The sequence below is a fragment of the Acomys russatus genome, chromosome 16 (assembly GCF_903995435.1).
Source record: "Acomys russatus chromosome 16, mAcoRus1.1, whole genome shotgun sequence".
Taxonomy (NCBI): Eukaryota; Metazoa; Chordata; class Mammalia; order Rodentia; family Muridae; genus Acomys; species Acomys russatus.
This window is the reverse complement of record NC_067152.1, coordinates 40,844,274-40,869,485: the sequence shown is the minus strand read 5'-3', so window position 1 is coordinate 40,869,485 and position 25,212 is coordinate 40,844,274. Positions and strand designations below refer to the sequence as shown.

At 46.7% G+C, this 25,212-nt stretch overlaps 2 protein-coding genes across 3 annotated transcripts in view; one reads left to right on the top strand and one right to left on the bottom strand.

Moving 5' to 3' along the window:
- Rab37 (RAB37, member RAS oncogene family) overlaps window positions 1-25,212 on the bottom strand; it is a 62,766-nt gene that overhangs the window by 16,689 nt on the left and 20,865 nt on the right. The gene's annotated exons all lie outside the window — the stretch shown is intronic.
- Window positions 15,376-24,470, top strand: Cd300lf (CD300 molecule like family member f). Its single transcript, XM_051159011.1, has 6 exons — window positions 15,376-16,234; window positions 17,713-17,824; window positions 21,345-21,475; window positions 23,359-23,387; window positions 23,738-23,857; window positions 24,246-24,470. The coding sequence occupies exons 1-6, from the start codon at window positions 15,820-15,822 to the stop codon at window positions 24,399-24,401; spliced, it is 963 nt and encodes a 320-aa protein (XP_051014968.1). The 5' UTR covers window positions 15,376-15,819; the 3' UTR covers window positions 24,402-24,470.

Below are 25,212 nucleotides of genomic sequence, written 5' to 3'. Positions count from 1 at the left end.
CAGAGTTTCTCTCTGTGTAGCCTTGCCTGTCCTGGACTCACCTTGTAGACCAGGCTGGCCTTGAATTCACAGTGATCTCCCTGCCTCTGCCTCCGGAGTGCTGGGATTAAAGGCATGTGCCACCACTCCCGGCTTCTCACTTGGTCTTTTTAACACCAGGAATCTACTAATGGGCATGGAGAGATGGCTCAGTAATTAAGAACACTTAATACTCTGGCAGAGGAGCCAAGTTTGGTTCCCAGCACCCACAAGGCAGCTGACAACTACCCATAACTCTAGTTCCAGGGGATCTGATGCCCTTTTCTGATCTCCATGGGCACCAGGCACACACATGGTGCACATATATTCATGCAGACAAAATACCCATACACAGAAAATAAAGTAATCTTTCTAAAAAGAATATATTAACAATTGTGCTGAGAGATTTTAATTTTTTTAAAAAATGTCTCCTTATATAGTTATGCCCTAGAACTCATTATGTGGACCAGGTTGGCCTCAAGCATTTAGGGGTTCTTCGGGCTCCACCTCCTGAGTGCTGGGGTGACAGACATGTGCTGATCCTGCCCGGTTGTCAAGAATTTTTTCTTTTTCTTTTGGGCCATCAGAGAGCTCTGTGCTGGTCAACAACAAGCATTGTTGATTGCTTTCCCTCAGACCCAGAACCTTCCTTAGACCTGTTCATAGTCTAGATAGAAAGTTATTACAACAGGTTGATGGTGACACATGCTTTTAATCCCAACAGAGGAGGCAGGAGGCAGGAGGCAGGAGGCAGGAGGATCTCTGTGAGTTCAAGGCCAGCCAGGCTTACAAAGTGAGTTTCAGGACAGCCTGTGCTATACAGTGAAATTGTGTCATGAAAAACCAAAAAAATAAAATAAAGCAAACAGTTATTAAACTCTATTATCTATCTCTATCTATCATCTGCCTATCGTGTGTGTGGTGTGTGTATGTGTGTGTGTGTGTGTGTGTGTGTGTGTGTGTGTGTGTGTACTTGCCCATGCTATGGTTCGTGTGTATGGAGGTCACAGAACAACTGGCAGGTGTTGCTTTTTTTCTTCTTGCGTGTGGATTCCATCTCTCCTTCTGCCTTGTTTTGTTTTTTCAAGACAGCGTTTCTCCATGTAGCCTTAGCTGTCCTGGACTCACTTTATAGATCCGCCTGCCTCTGCCTCCCGAGTGCTGGGATTAAAGGCGTGTGCCACCATGCCCCGCTCCTTCTGCCTTGTTTTTCTCTGGGGTTGAACTCAGGGAATCAGGCTTGGCAACAGGCACCTTTACCAGCTGAGCCATCTCTCTAGCCTCTATTGTCCAGATCTTTTACTGTGTTTTCTTCCTTCCAATGGGCTTCTGAAGTTTTGATTAATTAATAACTAAGTTGATGAAGCTGAGCCAGCAAGATGGCTCTGTGGGTAAAGTGCTTGTCTTGCAAACTTGAGAAACCAAGTTCGCTCCCTGGGAACCATGAAAAGGTGGAAGGAGAACTGACTTTGTTCTCTGATCTCCACATGTGTGCCTGCTCTCTCTGTCTCTGTCTCTGTCTCTGTCTCTGTCTCTCCCTGTCTCTCCCTCTTCTCTCTCTCTCTGTCTCTCTCTCTGTCTCTCTCTGTCTCTGTCTCTCTCTCTCTCTCTCTCTCTCTCTCACACACACACACACACACACTGTGCTCATACACCATAATACTAATAAATAGTAAAAAGTTAATGAATCCTGCTTCTGGCCCAATCTTCTGCATTAACTGCCTGCATTTCCTCCTCTCTTCCTTCTGCCTCACGTGGCTCAGTTGGCTTTGGATTCCTGATCCTCCTGCCTCTGCCTTCCAGGTGCTAGAGTTGAAGCTGTGCGCCACCACGGGCTGGGCGGCTTTTCTTAAGTCATTTGATTAATGTCTGCCTTTGTCTCGCCCCCATTTACAAATGGAATATGAGGTAGTTTATAGCAGACCCACGTGTGCTAAAGGGTGGTTAAAGATAGTGTCTGAGAAAGGGCCAGGGCCAGAAAAAAGGAGGGGGAAGGGAGGGAAGGAGGGAGGAAATGAAAGAGAGGGAGGGAGGAATGGAGGGGGGGGAGCACTAGGATCAGATAGCCATCAGTACATTACATTTGGTTTAACTCCTTGGGTGTCAAGACAAAATGGAAACCAGACAGGCTTCTGTGGCATTTGTATGACAAAGTCTATTTGACCAATCATCATTATCTCCAGACATATGACAGTAAGAGTCATCTCAGTGACAAAATGAGCAGCAGCCTTTTTTTGCAAGAGATGCAAAGCTCTTTTTATAGTTCCTGTGGGTCACACTCTTGCTAAAGCAGGAGCCCCATAGTAAATCCCAGAGCAACGGGGCCTCCCTGTGCTCTGGGCCACACTGAATGCTGCTTTCCTGGACTCCATCGCTCAGTGTCAATATTTAGAAACTAGGCGAAGGGGTGGCCCTCTTGGCTCCTAAAATGGCTTTGAATGATCTCCTTAACCAGACAAGAAATTCAGATGCCATCAGGGCCAATTTATCTGGAGCAGGGCTGTGGTTTAGCGGTAGAGCGCTTGCCTAGCAGGGCTGTGGCTCAGCAGTAGAGCAAAGCTGAGCCTCAGCAGTAGAGCGCTTGCCTAGCATGCAGGAAGCTCTTGGTTCAGTGTCCAGCACTGTCCAGCAGGAGAACAAGAAGTTCAAAGTCATCCTTGTCTACATAGTGAGGTCAAGGCCAGCTTGGGATACATAAGAATTGTTTTTAAACAAACAGATACTCAAGATAAACTCCCCAAACAAAGCCATCCATGCATCTAGCTAGATGTGGTGGTAAACTCCCATAACCTCAGCATTTGGGAAGCAGATACATGAAGTTCAGGAGTTGAAGGTTAGCCTGGGCTACATATCAACATTAAGGGCAGCCTATGCTCTATGAAACTCTGTCTCAATAAAACAGAACAAAAACAAACCCAGAAACAAGCAAACAAATCCCAGATGTCCTGGTGTTCTGAAGACATTTGAAAAAAAGACGGCTGAGAGAAAAATATTGTAAGACACGACAGATAAAGAGTTAACATCCTTCATAGCACAAACTGCTCCCAGAAAAAGAACACAATAGCATAGTGAGCAAAGTATGTGAACAGGCAGGTGTGCACATGGTGTGTGTGTGTGTGTGTGTGTGTGTGTGTGTGTGTGTGTACAGCTGGACACTGGTTCCAGTTCTTCAGCCCTCTTTCACTTTCACTGTTGCCTCAGAGGAACTTGATATGGTTCACGTCTCCCTACGGCTGACTTGAAGTCTTACAACTTCGGCGGTCCTCAACTGTGCAGTTAAAAGACTTTAAAACCAAAGCTGGTTTCCTTAAGGGGAAAGAAATTTTACTTCAAGACTATAGCATCTTGGCTTAGGTGTCTAATACCAGCCCTCAGAAGGCTAGGGCTGGAAGATTGCAAGTTAGAGGCCAGACTGGAGCCATGTAGTGAGTTGGAGATTAAACTGGGCTGCTCAGTGATCCTATCAAACACACACACACACACACACACACACACACACACACATGCACGCATGCATGCACATGTGCGCATACACATATACATGTACACATGCATACCAACACAAGCACATGCATGTGCACACATGCACACATATCTACATGCACACACATGCATGCACACACACATGCACACATGCCTGCAGCCTCAGTTCCCACTGGAGAATGTCCAGGCTTTGGTGGCTTTCACTATATTGTCACTATATTAGACTTTGGACTAACCAGTGACCACAATCATGTAAGCCAATTTCTTTTAACAAACTGCTATGTGAGTGTAAATCCTTACCGTCAACTTTAACTGGGACATGTGAGGACTACTAAGACACACTCTGGGTGAGCCTGTGAGGGAATTTCCAGGAAGGATTAGCTGAGCTGGGCAGACATACACTGAATGTGAGTGGCGCCATGCCATGGGTTAGAGCCCCAGATGGAATGGAAGGGAACTAGGAGAAAGCTAGGTGAGTTCTGGTATTCCCCAGTCTCTGCTTCCTGGGTGGCCTCGTAGTGATCAGTACTCCTCTGCTTCGCGTTCCTGCCGCTTGGTGTTCTGCCCGAGCACATGGAACCAATGGCTGTGGACCTAACTCTCCAAAGCCATGAACTAAAGTAGTTCCTTCTTCTCATGAGCCATTTAGGTGTTTTGATCACAACGACAAAAAGCCAGCGAAGCCATGGTGTAGTTCTAGAGGAGCCCGGCAGACAACATAATGTTTACAAACTTTGAGAATGGGTGACCCTGGCTTGCGTTTGGGGAGTGGGCATTCAGAGTGGTAGCCGGCAAACTGTAGGAGAGCAACTAACAATATCAAAGCTGCCGATGCAAATTCTCCCCCTCCCCATGCAAATTCTTTTTTTTTTTTTTTTTCCGATGCAAATTCTTTTGGCTCTTTTTACAGACACACACCAAGATGATAAGGAGGCTCCACAGTAACATTCACTAGAAGAAATAACTCATCAAGGAGGTCTTAGGGAAACCAAGCCTAGAATATAAATAGTGGAGACATATGAATGAAAAACTGGGCCAGGGAGATGGGTCAGAGGGTAAAAGCATTACTGTGTTATGTGTTAGTTACTTTTCTGGGGCTCCGATAAAACACCATGACCAGACGAGCTTATAGAAGGAAGGGCTTATTTGGCCTCGTGGACCCAGAGGGATAAGAGCCTGTCATGGCAGGACAGAGGCATGGCTATGGCCGATCCTTGGGGGCCAGGTGTTGTTTCCACCACACATCAGAGTTCACAAACCCTTAGAGTGCTAAGGCCGGCCATCAGCACTTTCTTTCCTGGTGACAGTGTTTCACAGGACAGCTTTCCCCATGACAGACAGTAACATGTGGGGTGATGTGAGCTTCACATCAGTGTGCCTGTCTGGTTTCTAGGACAGACCATGCATCTCTGTAGAAAGAGATTAGATGGATGAAATATAAACCTTAATATTAAGCATGATCTCTCATGGTGAAATTAGGGGCAATTAATTTCCTCCTTTCTGCCGTCTTTGTTTTCTAAAATAAATAAGTGTGCTACTTTAGTAATGTGGACAAATGTGCTACTTTGAAGTATTTATTTTTATTTGTTTATTTTGGTTTTTCTTTTTTTAATTAACTTATTTTTATTTCGTGTGCATTGGTGTTTTGCCTGCATGTATGTCTGTGTAAGGGTGTCAGATCTTGGAGTTATAGACAGTTGTGAGCTGCCATGTGAGTGCTGGGAATTGAATCCGGGTCCTTTGGAAGAGCAGTCAGTGCTCTTAACCGCTGAGCCATCTCTCCAGCCTCTTTATTTTGGTTTTTCAAGACAGGGTTTCTCTGTGTAACCCTGGCTATCCTGGAACTCATTCTGTAGACCAGGCTGGCCTTGAACGCAGAGATCTAGATCCACCTGCCTCTGCCTCCCAAGTGTTGTGATTAAAGGTGTGCACTACCTCCGCTTGGCTTTATTTTATTTTTAATTACATCATATCTATGTTCGCTTATGGGCATATGCATATGGAAACCAGAAGAGGCCATTAAATCCCCTGGAACTGGAATTACAGGTGGTTGTTAGCCACCCGACGTGGTTATTGGGACTCAAATTCAGGCCTTTCCAAAAGCAGTCTGTGCTCTTAACCTTGTGTCACCCAGACAAATGTGCTGTTTTTAAAAGAACGGCACAGGTCCATGGATGGCTGTGATCTGAACAGTGTGGAGGAGACATTGAGGCAGGACCTGGGGGAACGAAGGCGGGAGGAGCCATGGGTAAGTGTTATGAGAGAACCAGATAGAAGAGTGCACCAGCGCTTGACACAGCTCCAGCTGGAGGGCAGAAGGGCAGGTCTTGCTTCCAGGGCTTCCTAGCTTTTCTCTACCATCACTATAATGCTGCAGAGAACTGTTCCAAAGTCAAGGGTACAATCTGACTCAGCACTTGGTCTGGGTGGCCATTCTGCCCTCAGTTGAGCTCCCTGGTATGTCTGGGGTCGGCTGGCTGGTGACCAGGGCAGCTCAGCTCTGCTGTTTGTCTCTGGTGCCCAGCCAGCAGGCCAACAGGCTTCTGGGAGAAGCAAGAAAGATAGGGACCCTAAGTAGGGCTGGAGGCTGGCACACCCCTCTTCTGCTGTGTCATAGTAGGCAAAGCAGGTCACGAGTTAGACTTACAGTCAAAGGGAACAGACTCTCTTTTGAGACAAAGCTCTGAGGTAAGAGGATGTGAGTGCAAGGGAGGGGTCACTGCAGATCTATTTCAGGCCTGAAGTTGATGCAACCCTGTGGGCTTTTGAAGAAAAGGGTTTCCAAATTATGAATACTGAATTTAGCGTGGGGTCTTGAAAGGAGCCCCATCCAGCTAGGGGTGTGAATTCAGCTTCAGTGACTATAGAACAAAGTTCTAGAAGCCCTACTAAGTGCAGCCGAGAAGGGGAGCAGGAGGTCAGGGAGCCCGAGTTACGGTGGCAGGGTCAGGATTTAGAGAACAAGTTCAAGAACCTGTGACTGACAGTTGCTGCCTGTCACTGTGAGATTTCGTTCTGTGGGTTTTCTTTCTTTCTTTCTTCTTTCTTTTTTTTTTTCAAGACAGGGTTTCTCTGTGTAGCCTTGGCTGTCCTAGACTCACTTTGTAGACCAGGCTGGCCTCCAACTCACAGTGATCCGCCAGCCTCTGCCTCCCAAGTGTTGGGATGAAAGGTGTGTGCCACCATGCCTGGCCATTCTGTGGGTTTTCAGTTCTATCATGTCAGTTATTTTTAAGAGTTATTATTATAGGGTGATTGCATGCACATAGCCTCAAACTCCTGATCCTCTGGTGTGTACAGTCATGAATGGATTCAATGCCCTCTTTTACCAATGGGGACACACAGCCTGGGAGGTAACTGAGACATGCGGAAACCAATGACCAAGGCAGACCTGGGCCTCTGGTGGCTCTTGAGGACTCTGTGCTCCTGACTATCCTGCCTCTATCAGAATCCACACAGGCCATTGTTTGAGGGGCAGTCTTGTTATTGCTCACAATAGCTTAGGTAAGTCTGTGTTCTTAATTCAAAGGGTGGCCCTCCATCAGAATCACAGAATCTGGCCATAGGCTCCTGATAGACAGACATCTCTCTCTCTCTCTCTCTCTCTCTCTCTCTCTCTCTCTATTTCTCCCTCCTTCCCTCCCCCTCTCTCTATGTCTTTCTCTCTCTCTGTTTCTCTGTCTCTCTGTCTCTACCCCCTCCCCCTGGTGCTGTTTTGTTTTTTGCTACCTCTGCCCAAGAAAGGAAAAGTCACTCCTAGACCCGCTATGAACATGTGCCCTCGGTTCTCAGGTCTCCCCTAGTCTGTTGACCATGTGTCCCTGAAAGGCACTCCCCTCCGCGTTGCAGAGGCCACCTGTCTCAGTACATCTGGGCAGTGCCCTGGGAAGAGACTTGTTTGATCAGCAGTGGTGAGCAAAGACTCCTGCTCCCTTCTTGGCCTTTCCTTTATGGTCTAGAAATATGTAAAGTAAATGTCCACCTCTGGCCACATCCTGGAAAAGCTGTGGCTTTTCAGCAGCGGTTATTTTCAATGTAAACAACCCTCCCACATGCCTCCTCACTTCTAGTTAGCCTGGCCAGGCAGGTCTTGAGGGCACTGTGAATTCAAAATATCCCAGGGTGTGTACAGCACCTACCAAAAGTGACCCCTCTCTAAGGGCTTGCTGGAAAAGGGTATGTATGTGTGTAAGATGGAGGAGACATAATGTCAGAATGAAAAGTAGCCATCAAAGCTGCCCTTCCTTCCTTTCTTATTTGGTCAAATGGTTACTGTGGGTGGGGGGGGCATATGGGAGTGAGGGTTAGAGGTTATGAACAACAAGATGGTTTCTTTGTATGTTGGCGTAGCCCTGGGATATTCACTGAACTTCTGGGGGAATTTAGGTTAAGTCCATATCTATTACCCAGTGGGCTGGGACAGACCAACAGGCGTGTTCTCAAAGCAGAACCCTCTCTGATGTAGGTAGGTAGACCCCTGATCACATGTCCTAATTATCTGAGCCTCTCTCTTTGTAATTTTGTGATGGATGGGGATGCTGAGGGTCAAGCTCAGGGTCTTGCTTATGTTAGGTGAGAGCTCTTCCACTGAGTAACACTATAGGTACCGCTATGTAGCCCAGGCTAGCCTTAAACTTGCTATGCAGCTCAAGTTCTTGTCAAACCTCCAAGTCCCCCGCTTCTGCCTCTTACATTTCTGGGTTACAGTTGTGCCCACCACGCATGATGAAGATGGGTTTCGACACCTCCTCAGCTTTCTCTGTCTCCCCATTCCAGACTGTTTTAGAATCTCTCTTCTGACATCCTTCAACCTATGGAAGCTCTGGCCTTCTGGGCTCCAGCAACTCTGGCTATAGCTGAGGGGATCCAGCATCACTGGGTGCACATATACAGAGTTGGGGGTCCCCCCCCCCAAGTTCTCTTTCCATAGCAGTCACTCTGGCTCCGGTAGTGTTTCTCAAAAACCCTTTTCACAAGTCTGACTTCTTGCATTACATCTCACTCACTGTGCCTCCTTCCTCTTTTGGTTTTAATCACTAGGAGGAAGTGCCGGAGTGAGAGTGAGGGAAATCAGAGGCCCAGGAGCCACAGGAGTGGAGCATGTAGCCTGTTTCCACTGGCAGGTTCCGCCAAGGCGAACGGGTGTGAGAAGATGCACTTGCCGCTGCTGGTCCCCTTTCTCCTCTGGATTCCAGGTGAGCATCCGGATTTGTGCTTCGGGCAAATACTTAGACAAACTGAAGAAGTGATTTTTCTAAGGAAACGGTACCCAGCAAGAAGGTGTCATCTGTTTACTACCCCGTTGTCGTGGTGCCTTTGTGGCAGAACTATTGAGCCCTTAAAACCCGGTCCCAGGCACAATTCCAGACCATTGCGAGGCTGTGTGGTCTTTAAGACAGACACACTGATGGGTCCCGCTGGTCTTTGAGAAACAGGGCAGCCCTGGATGCTCAGGAGAATGTACGGTGGAACTGGGTCGTCATCTTGTGAATGTGTTTCAGCAAGGGAAGGCTTTGAGGGGAAGAACAAGTATGAGAGTAGGGAACTGAAGGGGGAAAAAAAAAGAAGAGATCTGCTGTTCAGAACAGATGGAGGAGGTGACTCTCGACAGCTGGCACAGAAGGAAATAACAGAAGTGGCAGAGGGACTGAAAAGGTGAGGAGGAGGCAAGGGACAAGGCCCCCCCGGTAGAAGGCTGACAACACTTACTGTGTTTTGAGATTGGGGGGTGGGCTCCCTATGTAGCCAAGGCTGACCCTCTAACTAATGATCCTCTTGCCTCAGGCTCTATGTCCAAAAATATTCACATTATGATTCCTAACAGCCGCAGAAGTACAGCTATGAAGCCACAACAAGAATAATTTCACGGTTGGGGGTTCCACAGCATGAGGAACTGTATTAAAGGGCCGCAGCGATTAGGAAGTTGAGAACTGTTGCTGTAGTGCACTCTGAGTTAGACCACAGCAGGGGGTTTTCTTTTCCTGGGACTATAGGCATGTTCCACCACGCTTGAATCGATGTAGCTTTAAGTGGATGGATACAGTCTAGAGTTCAAAGGAAGAGAATTTACATTTGAACGCAACGACAGTTCTAGGTGTGGTGAGGCACACCTTTAGTCTCCTTACTTGGAAGACAGAGGCAGGTGGGTCTCTGTGAGTTTAAGGACAGCCTAGTCTACATAGCATGTTCCGGGCTAGTTGGGTGTGCACAGTGAGACAGACACTATCTCAAAATAAATCACACAAAATAATGGGTTCGTTGTGTCATTTTTTCATGTGTGTATATCATGTACTCAGATGATTATCTTCTCCGCCCCCCCATTTCTACTGGTTCCCTCCCTCTTCCTAAATACCTTTTCTACTTTTGTGTCTATTTTGTTTTGTTTTAATCTAGATTTTGTGCATGAGAGAAAACATGTGCTATTTGTCTTTCTTATTCTGGCTTATTTTCTTTAGCATGATAATCTCCCTTTAAATGTATTTTCCTGCGGATATGATTTCACCATAGCTTCTTTATCTAGTCATCTGTCAGTGGACTTTGACCCATGGCTTGATTATTGTGCCTAGCGCTGCGGTATAAATGGGTCTACAGTTAACGCTAGTGCAGAGGTTCTCAACCTGTGGGCTCTTTGGCAAACTTCTGTCTCCAAAAATATATACATTACAACTCATAGCAGTTGCAAAATTATGGAGTTATGAGGTAGTGATGAAAGTACTTTTATTTGCTGGGTCATAACATGAGGAACTGTATTAAAGGGCCACAGCATTAGGAAGGCTGAGAACTGCCACCCGAGAGCATGTTGAGTCCGACTGCGGAAGGGTTTTGTTTTGTATTCTGGTGCCCTTGGGCTTCTTCTTTTGCCTTGAAATATTATCAGTAAAATGGCTTTCAATGTCATACCCCTAGCACAGACATTTCCCAGGGCTCTAGACTCCTATAGGTAACTGTGTGCTCAGCTTTCGCATTTGGACACTAACATTTCAAACATTGGGGCTGAAGAGAAGGCTCAGCAATCTGAAAGGCTCACTTCCCCAACCCCCCACCCCCTCCCCAGAGGAGCCATGTTTGATTCCCAACACCCAGTGTTGGGTTTCTCACAACCACCTGTATGTATCTCTGGTGCCTCCTTTGGACTCCATGGCAACCACTGGGCATACGCACATACCCATAAGCGTATATTCACACACATATAACATAAAAAAAGAAAGAAGTTAGGCATGGTAAGACCCCGACTTAAAAAGGAAGCAAGAAGGGAAGGAAGGAAGGAATTTCAACCATGGCCTGATCAAGTCTTCCTAGATCCCCCTCTTCCCTGTGTCTCCCTGTCTTAGTGTTCGGCAACTCCATGTTTTCTTAGTGCGCAGACCAAACCTGGAGGGGCATCCATCTCCAGTGACCTTCTCCCTGACTTTGGATTAAAATCCTGAGTCCTCCTAGAGGGCTTACAAGGTGCTCACTACCCAATTCCTTCCTGCATCGCACCCCTGGTCCTGTTTTCTCTCTTGCTTCCTTGGCTGGTTCAGCTCCTCTCTCCATACGGCTTTGACCACACTAGGTTTGCTTGGCCTCAGGGCTTTCTGTCCCCTTTGCCCTGAGTGCTCTTTCCTGTGTGGACCTGGGTTCCTCACATCCCCTGTGTCCTCATTTCTCACCGTGACCTTCACTGATGACCTTAATTAAAACTGATGCTCCTTCCAGGGTCTGGCCAACTCCACACAGGAGGCATAGACAAAAGGAATGGGAGTTCTAGATCATTCTCACCTACAGAGGCCAAGGCACGAGCTATGTGAGAGCCTGCTTCAAAAAGAAAACAAACACAAAAACAAAACAAGAAGCCCCTTGTGCTCCTTCCCCCATTGTCTGTGCCTCACCCCTTGACCTTAGTAGAATGGAAGCTTCCAGAGGGCAGAGATTTTTGTCCCTGAAACCATAGCGAGTACTAATCAGACAACTAGCAAACAGAAGGTACATGAATGAATGCCTCCATTAGAGAGAATATGGTTGTTTTTGACATTGCTCTTCCCGTCTTTCTACCTTTCTAGAACTAAACGATTAAGATTATGTTTTCTGGCCGGGCGGTGGTGGCACACGCCTGTAATCCCAGCACTTGGGAGGCAGAGGCAGGCGGATCGCTGTGAGTTCGAGGCCAACTTGATCTATAAAGCAAGTCCAGGACAGCCAAGGCTACACAGAGAAACCCTGTCTCAAAAAAACAAAACGACGACAACAAAAGAATACATTTTCTGTTAAGATTTTATTTAGTATGTGTAACAATAGGGCACTGATGGAATGAGATATATGGCTGGCTTTGGCTTTATTCAATATACTGTACTATACAGTCTTCAACAATGACAATAAAAATAAAGACTAGCACTGAGAGAGAGACAGAGACAGTGACAGAGAGAGCACATGTGTTCTAGAGAGGCCAGAAGAGGGCGTTAGATCCCCTGGAGCTGGAGTTACAGACTGTTATGAGCTGCCTGATGTGGGTGCTCAAAATGGAACTTGGGTCCTTTGCAAGAGCACTGCATGCTCTTAATCTCTGAGCTATTTCTCCAGCTCCCAAGAGTCTATAATTAACTGCAGAAGATGTACATTGTTAATGAACATGTATAGTGGCAAGACCACTCTGGAAAACTATACAGTGGCTCTTCAGAATGATAGATATGGTGTTGCCACATGACCAAAATGAACTACAGTCTCACATCCACGAAGAAGCTAAGAATACACCAGGTGGTGGTGCATGCCTTTAATCCCAGCACTCAGAAGGCAGAGGCAGGCAAATCTCCATGAATTTGAGGTCAGCCTGGTCTACAGAGCAAGTTCCATAACAGCTAGGGCTACACACAGAGAAATCCTGTCTCGAAAAATCAAACAAACAACAACAAAAACAAACGAACGAATGAACAAACAAAAAAAAGGAAAAAGCTGAGAGTATGAATGGACATGATAGTGGTATTAATAATCTATAAAAGGTGGGAACAGTCTAAATGTCTGGCCCACTTTAGTGCATGGTTAAGTAAAACATGGCATAGCCATATAGTGGAACATAACTCTGTTAAGACCAGACTGAAGTACCTAGTGACAGAGGCTACAATACAGATGGAACTAGAAAACATGATGCTAAGTGGAAGAAGCGAGATAACACCATACACCCCATGATACTGTTCTTATGAAATGTCCAGGGCAGGTGAATCCATGGGGCCAGGAAAGTGGACTAGTGTGAGTGGTGAGAAGGTAGTGAGACAGGCTCCAAGGGAAGCAATGATCAGCACTGTGAGGTAGCTCTTCATGCTGAGAAAAGAAAAGAAAGTTCTGGACTAAGACTGCAGAGACGGTCCTAAGGCTATGAATGTTGTAAAATCCACTGCGTTGGGTGTGTTCAAAGAGTTAAATTTACTGCATGTGAATTATGTATCAGTTTTAAAGGCAGAACTGCATAAACTCTTAGCTTTAAATGTGCTTCAGTTAATTAACAGCCTGGCACCTTCCTCCATGCTGGGAGGACTGAGCCCAGGACCTCAAGGTGCCAAGGAAGCACTCTACCATCGAGTTATGTATGCGGTCCCCATGTTTCTGCCTTTTTTTTTTTTTTTTTTTTTTTGGAGACAAAGTTTCCTTATGTAGTTCAGGCTGGCTTTGAACTAGCTACACAGATCATGCTGGCTGCTAGCAGTGCTAAGATTACAGGCATGTGTTCCCATGCCCAGAGCTCAGGTTTTGTTGTTGTTCTAGTGTGTGTGTGTGTGTGTGTGTGTGTGTGTGTGTGTGTGTGTGTGAGAGAGAGAGGGAGAGAGAGACAGACAGACAGACAGACAGACAGAGTGAGCACACAAGTCAAAGGATAAATTATGGAAGTCAGTTCTCTGTGAGCTCTTGTCATGTCCTCCCTGCTACAACAAGTCATAAAATGTCTTCCTTTCTCAGGTATTTTATCACAGAGACAAAAAACAAAACAAAAACAACAACAACAACAAAAAACCTAACCAATGTCCCAACTAAATTTCAAAACTTTTTTGATAAAGAAAAAAGGGAGGGAGAGAAATGACAGTCCAGCATGTGTAATAAAAACGTGGTTAAAATACTGAAGAGCCTAATTAAATTCAAGGCTATTTCATAATTGCGAAGCCACTTTCTTCCTCCTTCCTTTTGTTTGTTTGGGCGTGAGTATATTGCGTGTGATCTTGGGTGTTGACGTCAGAGGACAACTTTCAGGAGTCAGTTTTTTCCTTCTACCCACGTAGGTCATCAGGCTTGACGGCAAGTGCCTTTACCACGGAGCCGCCTTGATAGCTCCCAAAGATTATTCTTGCAAAGAAACATTTCAGTGTGTCCTGAATCTTTCAAAGGTGAGAAATCAACATGTATTTTCAGAAGAAACTCCTCTCATTGTCTAGAACACATGTGACACTAAGTGGCAGGACAGTGTAATATCAGTGTGGGATGCACACGTAGGCAAAGGAACAGAACGGAAAAATCCATCTGAAGCTCAAAGGTTTGCTTTTTTGACAAATGCACCCACTCACTTCATGCAGACAGTAGGGCCTGTGTGCTACAAGCCATAGAGTAGAGAAATCAGAGCTATTCATCCACGATGGGTGACTTTAGGAGCCCACTGTAACCTCCAGCCCCTCAGAGCGGTTAGCTGTGGCTTCGCTGGACCTCCTCATGGTGGGTTCTGAGAGTCCTTGTCCTGTGGAGGTGAGTCTTCTACTCCTCCCTCTCACACTGGCACATGAGGGTCATTGTGAGAGAATCTTCACCAATATGTGGATTTCTGGGCTGGTGAGATGGCTCAGTCGGTAAGAGCCGTCACTGTGAGCAAGAGGACCTGAGTTCGGATCCCAGTACCCACATAATAAACCAGGCTGTGGCTGCTCGTGTGCCTGTCACCCCAGTGCTGTGCGGGTAGGGACAGGGTGGATTCTTTGGGCTTGCTGGCCACTAGTGTAGCTCCAGGCTCAGGTGAGAGACTCTCAAAGGAATAAGGCAGAGGGGTTGGAGAGTCGGTTCAGCCATCAAGAGCACTTGTTCTTACAGAGGACTCTGGTTCTTTGGCAGCAGCCACACTGTGGTTCATAACCATCTGTAACTCCAGTTCCAGGGGCTCTGACACCTTCTCCTGGCCTCTGAAGGCACCAGGCATTCATGTGGCACACAGACATATAAGCAGGCAAAACACCCAAACATAAAATAAAAGTACATCTTATATAGGAATAAGGCAGCAAATAACAGAACAGGACGTCCAAGTCTTCACTGCCGTCTACATATTCAGTCAGGTTCATGCATCAAACATGCATGTGCTGCCCCCCATACAACACACACACACACACACACACACACACACAGGCATATGTGTTGGGTATAAAGAAGTGCAGGGGTGGTAGTGAGCCTGGCACGGTGGTGCATGCTTATAGTCCCAGCACTTAGGGGAGGCAGGGGCTGGTGGACAAGGCCAGCCTGGTCTACAAAGTGAGTCCAGGACAGCCAAGGATACACAGAGAAACCCTGTCTCTAAAAACAAAACAAACAAAAACCGAAAAGCGAAGAAGAAAAAGAGAAAGAAGAAGAAGAAGAAGAAGAAGAAGAAGAAGAAGAAGAAGAAGAAGAAGAAGAAGAAGAAGAAGAAGAAGAAGAAGAAGAAGAAGTTGTTGTTGGGGGGAGAGTAACTGGTTTTTGAGTCAGAGTTTCACTGTGTAGCCCAGGCTAGCTTTAGATTCATGATCCACTTGTTCCAATCTCTTCACTTATGGGTTTAGGTATGTGCAGCACCATGCCTGCATGTTGTTTCTATGGTGGGGGAAGGGCAGGTGTTAGGGATGGAACCCAGGGTCTTGCCCCACACTGGAGTCTCTCTCTGTGGTTAGTCCTGGCTATCCTGGAACTTGCTATGTAGGCCAGGCTGGCCTGGAACTCAGCCATTTGCCTGCTTTTGACTACTGAGGGCTGGAATTAATGGTCTGTTCCACCATGCTTGGCCATTCTTAAAATTCATAACTTTTATAATTTATTTATTTTTATTTTATGTGCATTGGTATTTTGCCTGCATGTATGTCTGTGTGAAGGTGTCAGATCTTGGGAGTTACAGACAGTCATGAGCTGCCATGTGTGTGCTGGGAATTGAACCCCGGTCCTCTGGAAGAGCAGTCAATGTTCTTAACTGCTGAGCCATCTCTCCAGCCCCAGCCATTTTTTTTTGAGAGCTGTAACTGTTCTCTCCAGATTTTTCCTGGCTCCTCTGACTCAGCAGGATGTTAAGGGGTGGCAGGCAGCCTGTCTTGGAGAAGAGTTGTCCCCCCTTTGACCACTATTCAATTAATGATGCTTTTGGAATTGGTGTTATGCCCCATCCTTGGAGTAGGAGATCAGTGGTCCGTGGGTTTGTATTTTCCAGGCTGCTCCACTGCTCAGAATCTAATCACAGGCCCAGAAGAGGTGAGAGGTCAGGAGCAGGGCTCCTTGACTGTGCAGTGCCGTTATACCTCACCCTGGAGGAGTCACAGAAAGTACTGGTGCCAAGGACCTGACTGGAGTACCTGTAAGATTCTCATTCAAACTGATGCATCAGAGCAGGTGAAGAAGAACCGTGTGTCCATCATGGACAACCAGACAGACCTCATTGTCACAGTGACCATGGAGGATCTGAGGATGAGCGATGCTGACGTTTACTGGTGCGCAATTGACAGATTTGGATATGATTACAAGTTTAAAGTTGTTGTGAACATTGACCCAGGTAAGAGTGTGTGCACATCTCTTTAAGTGCCCTTTCTGGTCCCTCAGGTCCCACCTAAAGGAATTAGCTGTCACTCATGTGAACTGTTGCATTGTGGGGAAGGTCGAGTCCTGAAGTCCCATATTCCCTTGATTGACTGCTTGGGATTAGAAGAGACAGGGCTTCTCTTAAATGTGTCCTGACTCCAAGGAGACCATGCATTTTCCCTTCTCTTCTTTGCACAGCTGCATCTTGGGTCTCTTACCAGGAGAGGATAGGGTGGTCGTCTGTATCTCCAGCTCATAGGCCAAAGATACCCCTTCTGAGGGTTCCTGCCAATGCTTTCCTGGAGTTCCATGGGAAGGGTGGGTGCCTTGCTCTCTGAGGAGCTCTGGGTGTTGCCTTTACCTGACGCCCTTCTCGCTCACATTCTGTATCTATCCTGAGGGAAATGGTACCAGCTTAATTGGGGTGTTGTGGTCTCATTTCCAAGGTCTTCAAAGGCTGCATTTCTGATGTCTGTAATGTCCCAAGGAGCCCGTTTGTATCTTTGGCTTAATTATGTTCTCTTTGATAGTCCCTTTAGATACTCTATGCAGAAACTCATGGTGGTGGTGGTGGTGATGGTGGCGGTGGTGGTGATGGTGGCGGTGATGGTGGTGATGGTGTCAGCTCAGAGGTCTTGGTACATTGGCTTGGAGTAGTTCCTCTCTTGGGTTCTGCTCTGCTACCCTCTGACAGGCAGTACCAGGTCATAGGGCCCTTGTAAATACAGGTGACAGATGAGGGCAGTCAGTGCACAGTCACCAGGGCTCCCTTGCATTACCTTGCTGAACCCTGACAACATGTCCCAAGAAAGCATCTTCCTGATGCTTTTTGCTATTGAAGAATTTTTTTATGTTCTATACATGGGTGTGTTTGCATCACATGCATGTCAGATGCCCATGGAAGCCAGAACAAGGCATCAGATCCCCTAGAACTGGAGTTACGGATGATTGTGTGCCACCATGTGGGTGCTGGGAACTGAACCTGTGTCCTCTGCAAGAACCTTGTGCAATTTTAACTGCTGATCCATCTCCTCAACCCCAATGTTAGATGTTTTTCCCCCAGCATGACTCTGACCTTACAAGTATTGAATCTAGGTTGCGCTAGCCACTTTTCAGGTTTCCTGTCTGGTCCCGGGCCTTGCCTGATAAAGTTGGAGGGAGGCATTGGCTGGAGCACTGTCATAGCAGTTGGGGAATTTAGCTGCCCTTTGCTCATCATCGTCCTTGGACTTGTTTCCAGCCCCACTGCCCCAGAAGCTCTGGGCTCTCCTAGAGACCAAGGGGGATATTAGCTGTCCAGTTATAATTGCTTGTCACAGCCCGGCTCCAGGGTCCTCTGGCTGGGATGGCCCACACTCCCTCACAGGCTCAGAGCAAGGGCACACTGCGAGTGGGTGGCTGGAATGGTGTTATAATCTGTCTTATGCCAAGCACCTGAGGCACCCATTACAGTGTCGACCACGCTCCCCATCACCTCCACCACCACCATGTTCACAACAGAGACAGTCGCTGTAAAAGAGACCAGCACGTTCTCAACGCAGAGCAACCACTACTCCGATGACAGGTAAACCAGTTGGAGGATGCTGTCTTTTGTGGTCCAGTTCACCCAAACTCTTCCAATAGCCTCGCAAGTCTTAGCCTCCATTTGTATAGTTAAGAGTGCTGGGGCTGGAGAGATGGCTCAGAGGTTAAGAGCTCTGGCTGCTCTGCCAGAGGTCCCGAGTTCAATACCCAGCAACCACATGGTGGCTCACAACCATCCATAATGAGAACTGGGCCTTCTCTGGTGTACAGGCATACATGCAGGCAGAACACTGCATACATAATAAATAAATAAATAAATACATCTTAAAAAAAAAAAAAAAAAGAACGTTGGCCCTCCCAACTTGCCTTCAGTTCCCAGCAAGCCCTAATCCTAGGACAGCATAGTTTGTAGGTTTGTTGGTTCATTTGTTCATTCGTTCATCCTGATTTATTTATTTATTTATTCATCCTACTTTAAATTGGAGCTAATTTCTTTCCGGTAGGAATGTGTTGAGTTCTAGAGACATGAGTATGGTGCTCAGTGGGAGAGAGATTCTTAGAAAGATGGCTGGGATGTGTGTGAGTGTGACACAGGGCTGTAAGGCCACAGGGATGCCTTCTGGTCCAACTTCTAAGAGGCCATGGAGGCATGAAGGTCAGGAGTTCAAGGTCATCCTCATCTACATATTGAGTTTGACATTAGCCTGGGCTACCTGAGATTCTGTCTTAAAAAACCCAAACCAACAAAACAACAGCTAATGGCAAAACAATAACCACACATCAAAGACAAGAGGATGAAAACAAAAGCAAACACCTGAAACAATTTTCTCTCTGGAAAAAAAAAATAATGGACATTGGGTTGGGCCCACTCTAACCTACTCAGTAACATCTGCAAAGATCCTCCATCCACATAGGTCACACTCATAGTCTCTTGGTAAACACAACTTTGGACAGACACTATTCAGTCTATAGAGAAGGTGTGAATAGAATTGGGGAAGCCGGATTTTATAGGCTCAAATTTTTAAAACAATTATATTTTATTGTAAACTTACTAACAGAGCATACCTCACTTACAACCCAACTGTCCCAAACAATAGGAAAGGGAGATTAAAGACGATAATAATGAAACCTTAAGGATATCAGATCTGAGGAACGCTTCTCTGGGTGTAGCCAGCAGGACCTCAGCAAACCTGCAATTCAACCAAGGAACCTGGAACAGCAGCCGAGGCCCAGAGCCTCAGCTGGAGCCCACAGCCTTAAAGCTTTCCCTGTCTCTCGAAGTCTTGATGAACAGCCAAAACAATCCCAAGTCCTCTTTCTCCAGCCTCTTGGTTTGGGCTCATATATATATCTACTTTCAGAGTCTCTACTAGGATGTTTTCAGCTGGCAACATCCATGCTCCCCCAACAAAATGGTTTGACTTCTAAGTGGAAAAACATCCTGTTCACAAGTCTGTTCCCCATCCCACACTTGGGATCAACACAAAAACATTTATCTCCTCTTCATCTTCCCCTTTCTATTAAATATAATAAACTATATACAATAAAAATAATTATAAGAATTATTCAGAGCCGGGCGTGGTGGCGCACGCCTTTAATCCCAGCACTCAGGAGGCAGAGGCAGGCGGATCGCTGTGAGTTCGAGGCCAGCCTGGTCTACAAAGTGAGTCCAGGATGGTCAAGGCTACACAGAGAAACTCTGTTTCGAAAAACCAAAAAAAAAAAAAAAGAATTATTCAGTAAAAGTAACACCTACAAAGACCAGTCCATTCGTATTTGACAATCCTAGAGAAATTATTTCACTATCTATCCTATCCTACTGAGTCTTATCCTATTTTTCAAAAATAGTAACACTGTGGCTATCTAGTCTTCAACCCCATCAGAGACCCCAGAAGGAAATATTATCTAATATAAAGGAAGTACAGGCAAGCAACTTCCAAAAGTATAGACAGAACAGAGAGAGCTGACTGCCTGGACAGTCACAGGTTCCTCTTCATCATCGGAGTGTCCAGTCTCCAGCCTGTTGGCCTAAAACCATCTGACAGACTGCTCTGAAGCAGGAATCCCAAATGACTGGCCCACCTGGTCTCTGCAAGGCTGGGCAGCCAATTTCTTAGTATCAGGCTTGATCATTGTGGACGATCAATCCGTCATCAGCAGTAGAGATAAGGACAATTCCTCAGCCCAATGGCTATCTGCCACTATCGTTTCTTGATGCCCTCATAATTAGACTAGAGGTGCTGACAGGAGCAGATGTGTCTCTCTGTCATAAAGGCCCTTTTTTATTAAATGCCATTTTCTGTGGATCTCTGAAGTGTTTGAAGACCATCTATTTAACTATCCTATCCATCATCTATCTATTCCTTTTAAAAACATATACAAGAAACTAAATAAAGCTTATTTTATAATTAAGTAATTTAGTATCTAATAAGATTTATAAGTGACCAACTACCAATTTCTATCTCCAACCATCCTGAACAAGTTATAACAGTTAGCTTTCTTAAGAATAGAACTGTATATCACCTTTTCAAATGAGTTGCACATGTATAATTCATTAAGTAAACATCGAACAAAATTATCTTAAATTTCAACCAACGTACAATATACAGTTTTAAGTTTCTATCAACACACAATATACAATGCATAAAGTAAAAGTTGAATAAAATAGTCTTAAATTTCCATCAATCTATAATACCAATGTAAAATATTTGAATACCAATGTAAAACATTTGAGGATAGTAGATTCAATAATCTACTTTTTATTCTATAAATCGATATCCTCTCTTATATCCTTCCCTTATTCCCCCTTTTTCTCTAATGCTAGATAGATAAGAGAGAAAGAAGGATAGAAGAAAGAAATCCCTAAGTGAAACTTTTATTAACTTATAACTAACTCCCCTAGGCAAAAACGAACATTGATAACCCACCGAAAACAACCACCCCACCTATTGGGAATGGGGGCATCATTTTCTCAAAATTACTTTTTGTTGTTTGGGGGAAAACATCTTTTGGGTACCCTTAGAAAAATAAGATATTGGCCAAGCGCTGGAAAAGCTAACTGTATCTATTTTTGTCCAGTCTTTTTTGGATTGATCCTTTGGGCTAACTCTTTTTTCTTTTTTTTTTTTTTTTGGTTTTTTGAGACAGGGTTTCTCTGTGTAGTCTTGGCTGTCCTGGACTCGCTTTGTAGACCAGGCTGGCCTCGAACTCACAGCGATCCGCCTGCCTCTGCCTCCCGAGTGCTGGGATTAAAGGCGTGCGCCACCACGCCCGGCCCCTGGGCTAACTCTTTTTAAAGTTGAAAAACACAACTTTGGGCAGACACTATTCAGTCTGTAGAGAGGGTCTGAATAGAATTGGGGAAGCCAGATTCAAGCCTTTCATTCTATAGTTCTTGCTGGATTTCTAGACACGGTCTTTGAAGGTGTCCAGAGCTAGGATCTCCTGCCTAGGTTCTGTAGGACATGAGGTGTTTGGCTTTCCTCTGCTCCCAGGTAGCTGGGACTGGGCTCAGAGAAGGGAGGCACAGGCCTGGATGTACATGTCTCCTGCCATTCCAGGCACGGCAGTGATGATGAAGGCGGGCTTTGGAATCTCAGTGTGCTCCTTCCAGCCATTTCTGCGGTGCTGTTGCTTCTCCTGATGGTGGCCTCCATCTTTGCTTGGAGGATGGTGAGGAGGCAGAAGAAAGGTAAGTGTGTCTGGCCCTCGGGCTGGGGCTGGTTGGATGGTGAAGTGGGCTGATGGCTAGCTAGCACATCTGTCTGAGAGTGGGCCTGAGGGACTATCCATGTAGTCTTGGAGAGGCTGTGCAGGAAAGGCCACCAGCAGCGGGCCGTCCAAGAGGCTGGAGGTGATCTGGAGCTTGAATACCATTTTCAGGGTGTGGAGTCAGCTGCCTGCTCTGCGCAGCCTTGCTCCTCTCTGACCTGCCTCCTTCTGTATTTCCCAGTTTGGTTCTCGGTTGCAGAGATAACAGTGACTTTAAAGAGCAGCCCATCTAGGGATATGTGGTTGTGAAGGAGGTGCTGAACTCACACGGGAGAAGAAAGACACACACACATGCGCGCGCGCATGCTCACGCACACACACACGAGCATGTGTTTGTAGGCACCAGGAATGTCAATGTGACTATAACTTTTGCTCCTCCTCTGCCCATCAGCCCCTTTCCAGGCTGACCTACTTGTTCTGGGTGCCCCTGCTTTTCAGCCAAGAGCCCCTTCTCTCAGGATCACAAGGTCTCTCAGAGATCACAAGGTTTGGCCTCACTTCCTGTCTGCCTTCACTTCCACATTTTCAAGTGGTTGTATAACATTTCTCAGAATACCCTAGACCTGAGGTGTTTCCACTCCCCCTCCATCTCCACCCCGACCTCTGCCTAGGAGACTCACAGTCTCAGAGGACAGGTTACACTCTTTTGTTTGCTTCAAGACAGGGTTTCTCTGTGCAGCCCTGGCTGTCCTGGAACTCAGTATGTAGACCACGCTGGCCTTGGACTCAGAGATCCACCAGCTTCTGCCTCCCAAGTGCTGGGCTTAAGGCGCATGCCACTACTCCTGGGTAGACTAGGCTCTTTAGAACAATTTTTTATGTGTATGTGTGTGCATAATCATGCATCCTCTTGTGCGTACCATAGCACACGTGTAAAGCTCAGAGGACACCTTGACTTGTGGGTGTTGGCTTTCTTCTTCTACCATATAGGTTTTGAGAATTAAACTCAGGCTTGTTGACAAGCACCTTTGCCCACCTAAGCTGTCCTGACAGCCCCAAGATGCTGCCGCTTAGTCATCCCTCTACTCCCAAATGCATTGGCCACGGCCAAGTTTAAGTATTTTCTCTATTCCTAGGCATCAGGTCATTTGATACTAAAAGCTGAGGCTAATTTTTTGTCTCTGCTTTTGTCTCCAGAGCAGGGGATGGGATGTAGACCAGGGAGGAGCATCAAGAGTAGAAAAAAAAAATATCCAGCAATCCCTCTTTTCCCCACTCCCCCCCGCCAAAAGGCTTGTCTATACCATGCTGGCCCAACTCAAGCACTTTATCTGGGGCAGAACACTCAGCTCTCAGGCAGAGTCAAGCATCTGGAAGGGACAGACCCGGCCACCCTGTGCCTCCCAGCCTGACTGAAGATGAGCTAGAATTCAGTAGCAGGCTGTGGTGGGACAGACAGGTGCCATGAGAAGGACAAGATGGTCCAGTTGCTAAGCAAGGACAGGTATGGTCTTGAGGTGGCCTCGAAGGATGTGTCGGGTGGAGGAATGATGAGAATAATAACCAAAGTGACAAATGACACCCAGGAGCCTTCAGGGAGAATCTTAACTCCAGGAGAGCTGGCAGGGCCAGCCCACTGGGCGTTGGCACAGTTCTAGTAGAGAAATGGAAACATTCACCTCAGAGATGCCCAGTGCCACAGAGCGCTCCTCCCAAACGGTTAGAATTTGAAACCAGATGTCCTGCCTCTGAGCTGGAGGCTTACTTGTGTCCCCCGCCCCTTGCATGGAGAGACCTCACAGATTTCAAGGATGGGTTTTCTAATTGAAGACTCTTGCCCTGCTTTTTCTTTTTGTCTTTTAGCTGCTGGGCCATCTTCAGAACAGGTAAAAGTGTCCCAGATGCCAGACAAGAGAGACCAGCAGGCTTCGTGCCCCGCCCCTTTCCTCATTTTCCACCTCCCGGGAGCCTCTATGTACAACTGCGTCAGATAAGCCACATACCAAAGTATCCACAGACTCCTGGACCCTGCAGGGCTTGTGGGACGAGGGGCCTAGAAACAGCCAGAGGGAAGGAGAATGAAGGGTCTAGAAACAGCCATAGGGAAGATAATGGGGTTGGTGATGGGGAGCACAAGGAGCTGGGAGGGGCAGGGCACAGGAAAGCAGAGAAAGTAGAACCTGTTTCCACAGGCTGATTCCGTGACTCACATCCTGTCTCCCCGAAACCTCAGGTACAGCAGTCTCTGGAGGGTGAACTCTGTTATGCAAACTTGTCTCTGAAGCAGCCCAGAGCCTCTCCTGGCTCCTCCATGCCCTCCTCTGGCAAGGCCCACCAGGAGGAAGTGGAGTATGTCACCATGGTATGTCTTTCATGGGGCTGTGGAGATGTAAGCCTGTCACTGCCCCACCCCCTTGGAAAGTGAACTCTGCGCCCATGTTGACACAGCTGATTGGAGGGTGGGGTAGTCTGAGCAGGGCAAGCAGCTTCCAGAAGCATCTCCACACCACATCTCAACCAGAGGTAGCGAAGAGTCAGGCTGCCCAAATGGCTCAGGATCCTGTTGGAAGCCTTCCTCCTGGGGCACAAGTGGGCCCTCCGTTGTGTTGTGGCTGGAGGTTATCCGGGGCTCCCAACAGAATGTAGGGAAGCTGGAGCCCTGGCCTGCCTCCTCTGAGGACTTTTTTGTCTCATCGGGTAGTCAAGGCTCCCCTCTAACCTCTCTGACCTTGTGACCCTCTCTATCCCAGGCTCCCTTTCCCAGGGAGGAGATTTCATACGCAGCTCTGTCTTTGGTGGCCTTGGGTCAGGAGCCCACTTACAGCAACACTGGATGCCTCGTCACCCAGATTCCCAGGACAAGCCTTGAGGAGACCACAGAGTACAGCAGGGTCAGGAGGTACTAGCTTGTGGCGATGCCTCCATCTTGGTCCCTGAAGAAGGCCTGAGAGCATGTTTCTGCACGCCTGCCTCCGTACCTGCTTTCTTACCAGGCCTAGTGAGTGACTGGAGCTCGGTCCATCTAGCCTTTGTGGCTTTCAGCTCTACCTTGAGCTCACATGTAGCCTCAGGGGCTCTAATGAATTAAGGGTCCTTTCAGATCCCCTCTTATAGCCAATGTACCTTGGAAGGTGCAAGTCAACCTTTATTTATTGTTTGTCACATGATCCCTCCCACCAAGACATTTTTATCCTAATGCCCGTAATTTGTGAATTGTCTTATACAATGAAAGACAGGTCTATGTGTGTTTAAGTCAGGGTTTTGAGATGAGCCTGTTTTATCCAAGTCGACCCAAAATAAAATCACAAGGATCCTTCTAAGGAGGAATACAGCAAGCCAGAGAGAGAGACAGAGAGAGAGACAGAGACAGAGACACAGAGAAAGAGACAGAGAGACAGAGAGAGAACAAAATGACAACAGAGTCAGAGGTATAGTGATGCAGCAGGAGCAAGAATCCAAAGAAGGCACATATCAGACTGTCCCCTGGGTGAGGCATCCAAGAGGAATTAGGCCTGCCCATGCTAAAGCTTGAGATGAATTGAATTGACTGTGTACTTCTGGCTTTCAGAATTGTAGAAGAATAAAGTTGTATTGTTTTAATTTATTTATCTTTTTTTTTTTTTTTTGAGATAGGATCTCTCTACATAGCCCTGGCTATCCTGGAACTATAGAGACTATTCTGGTCACCATGTAGACCCATAGAGATCCGACTGCTTC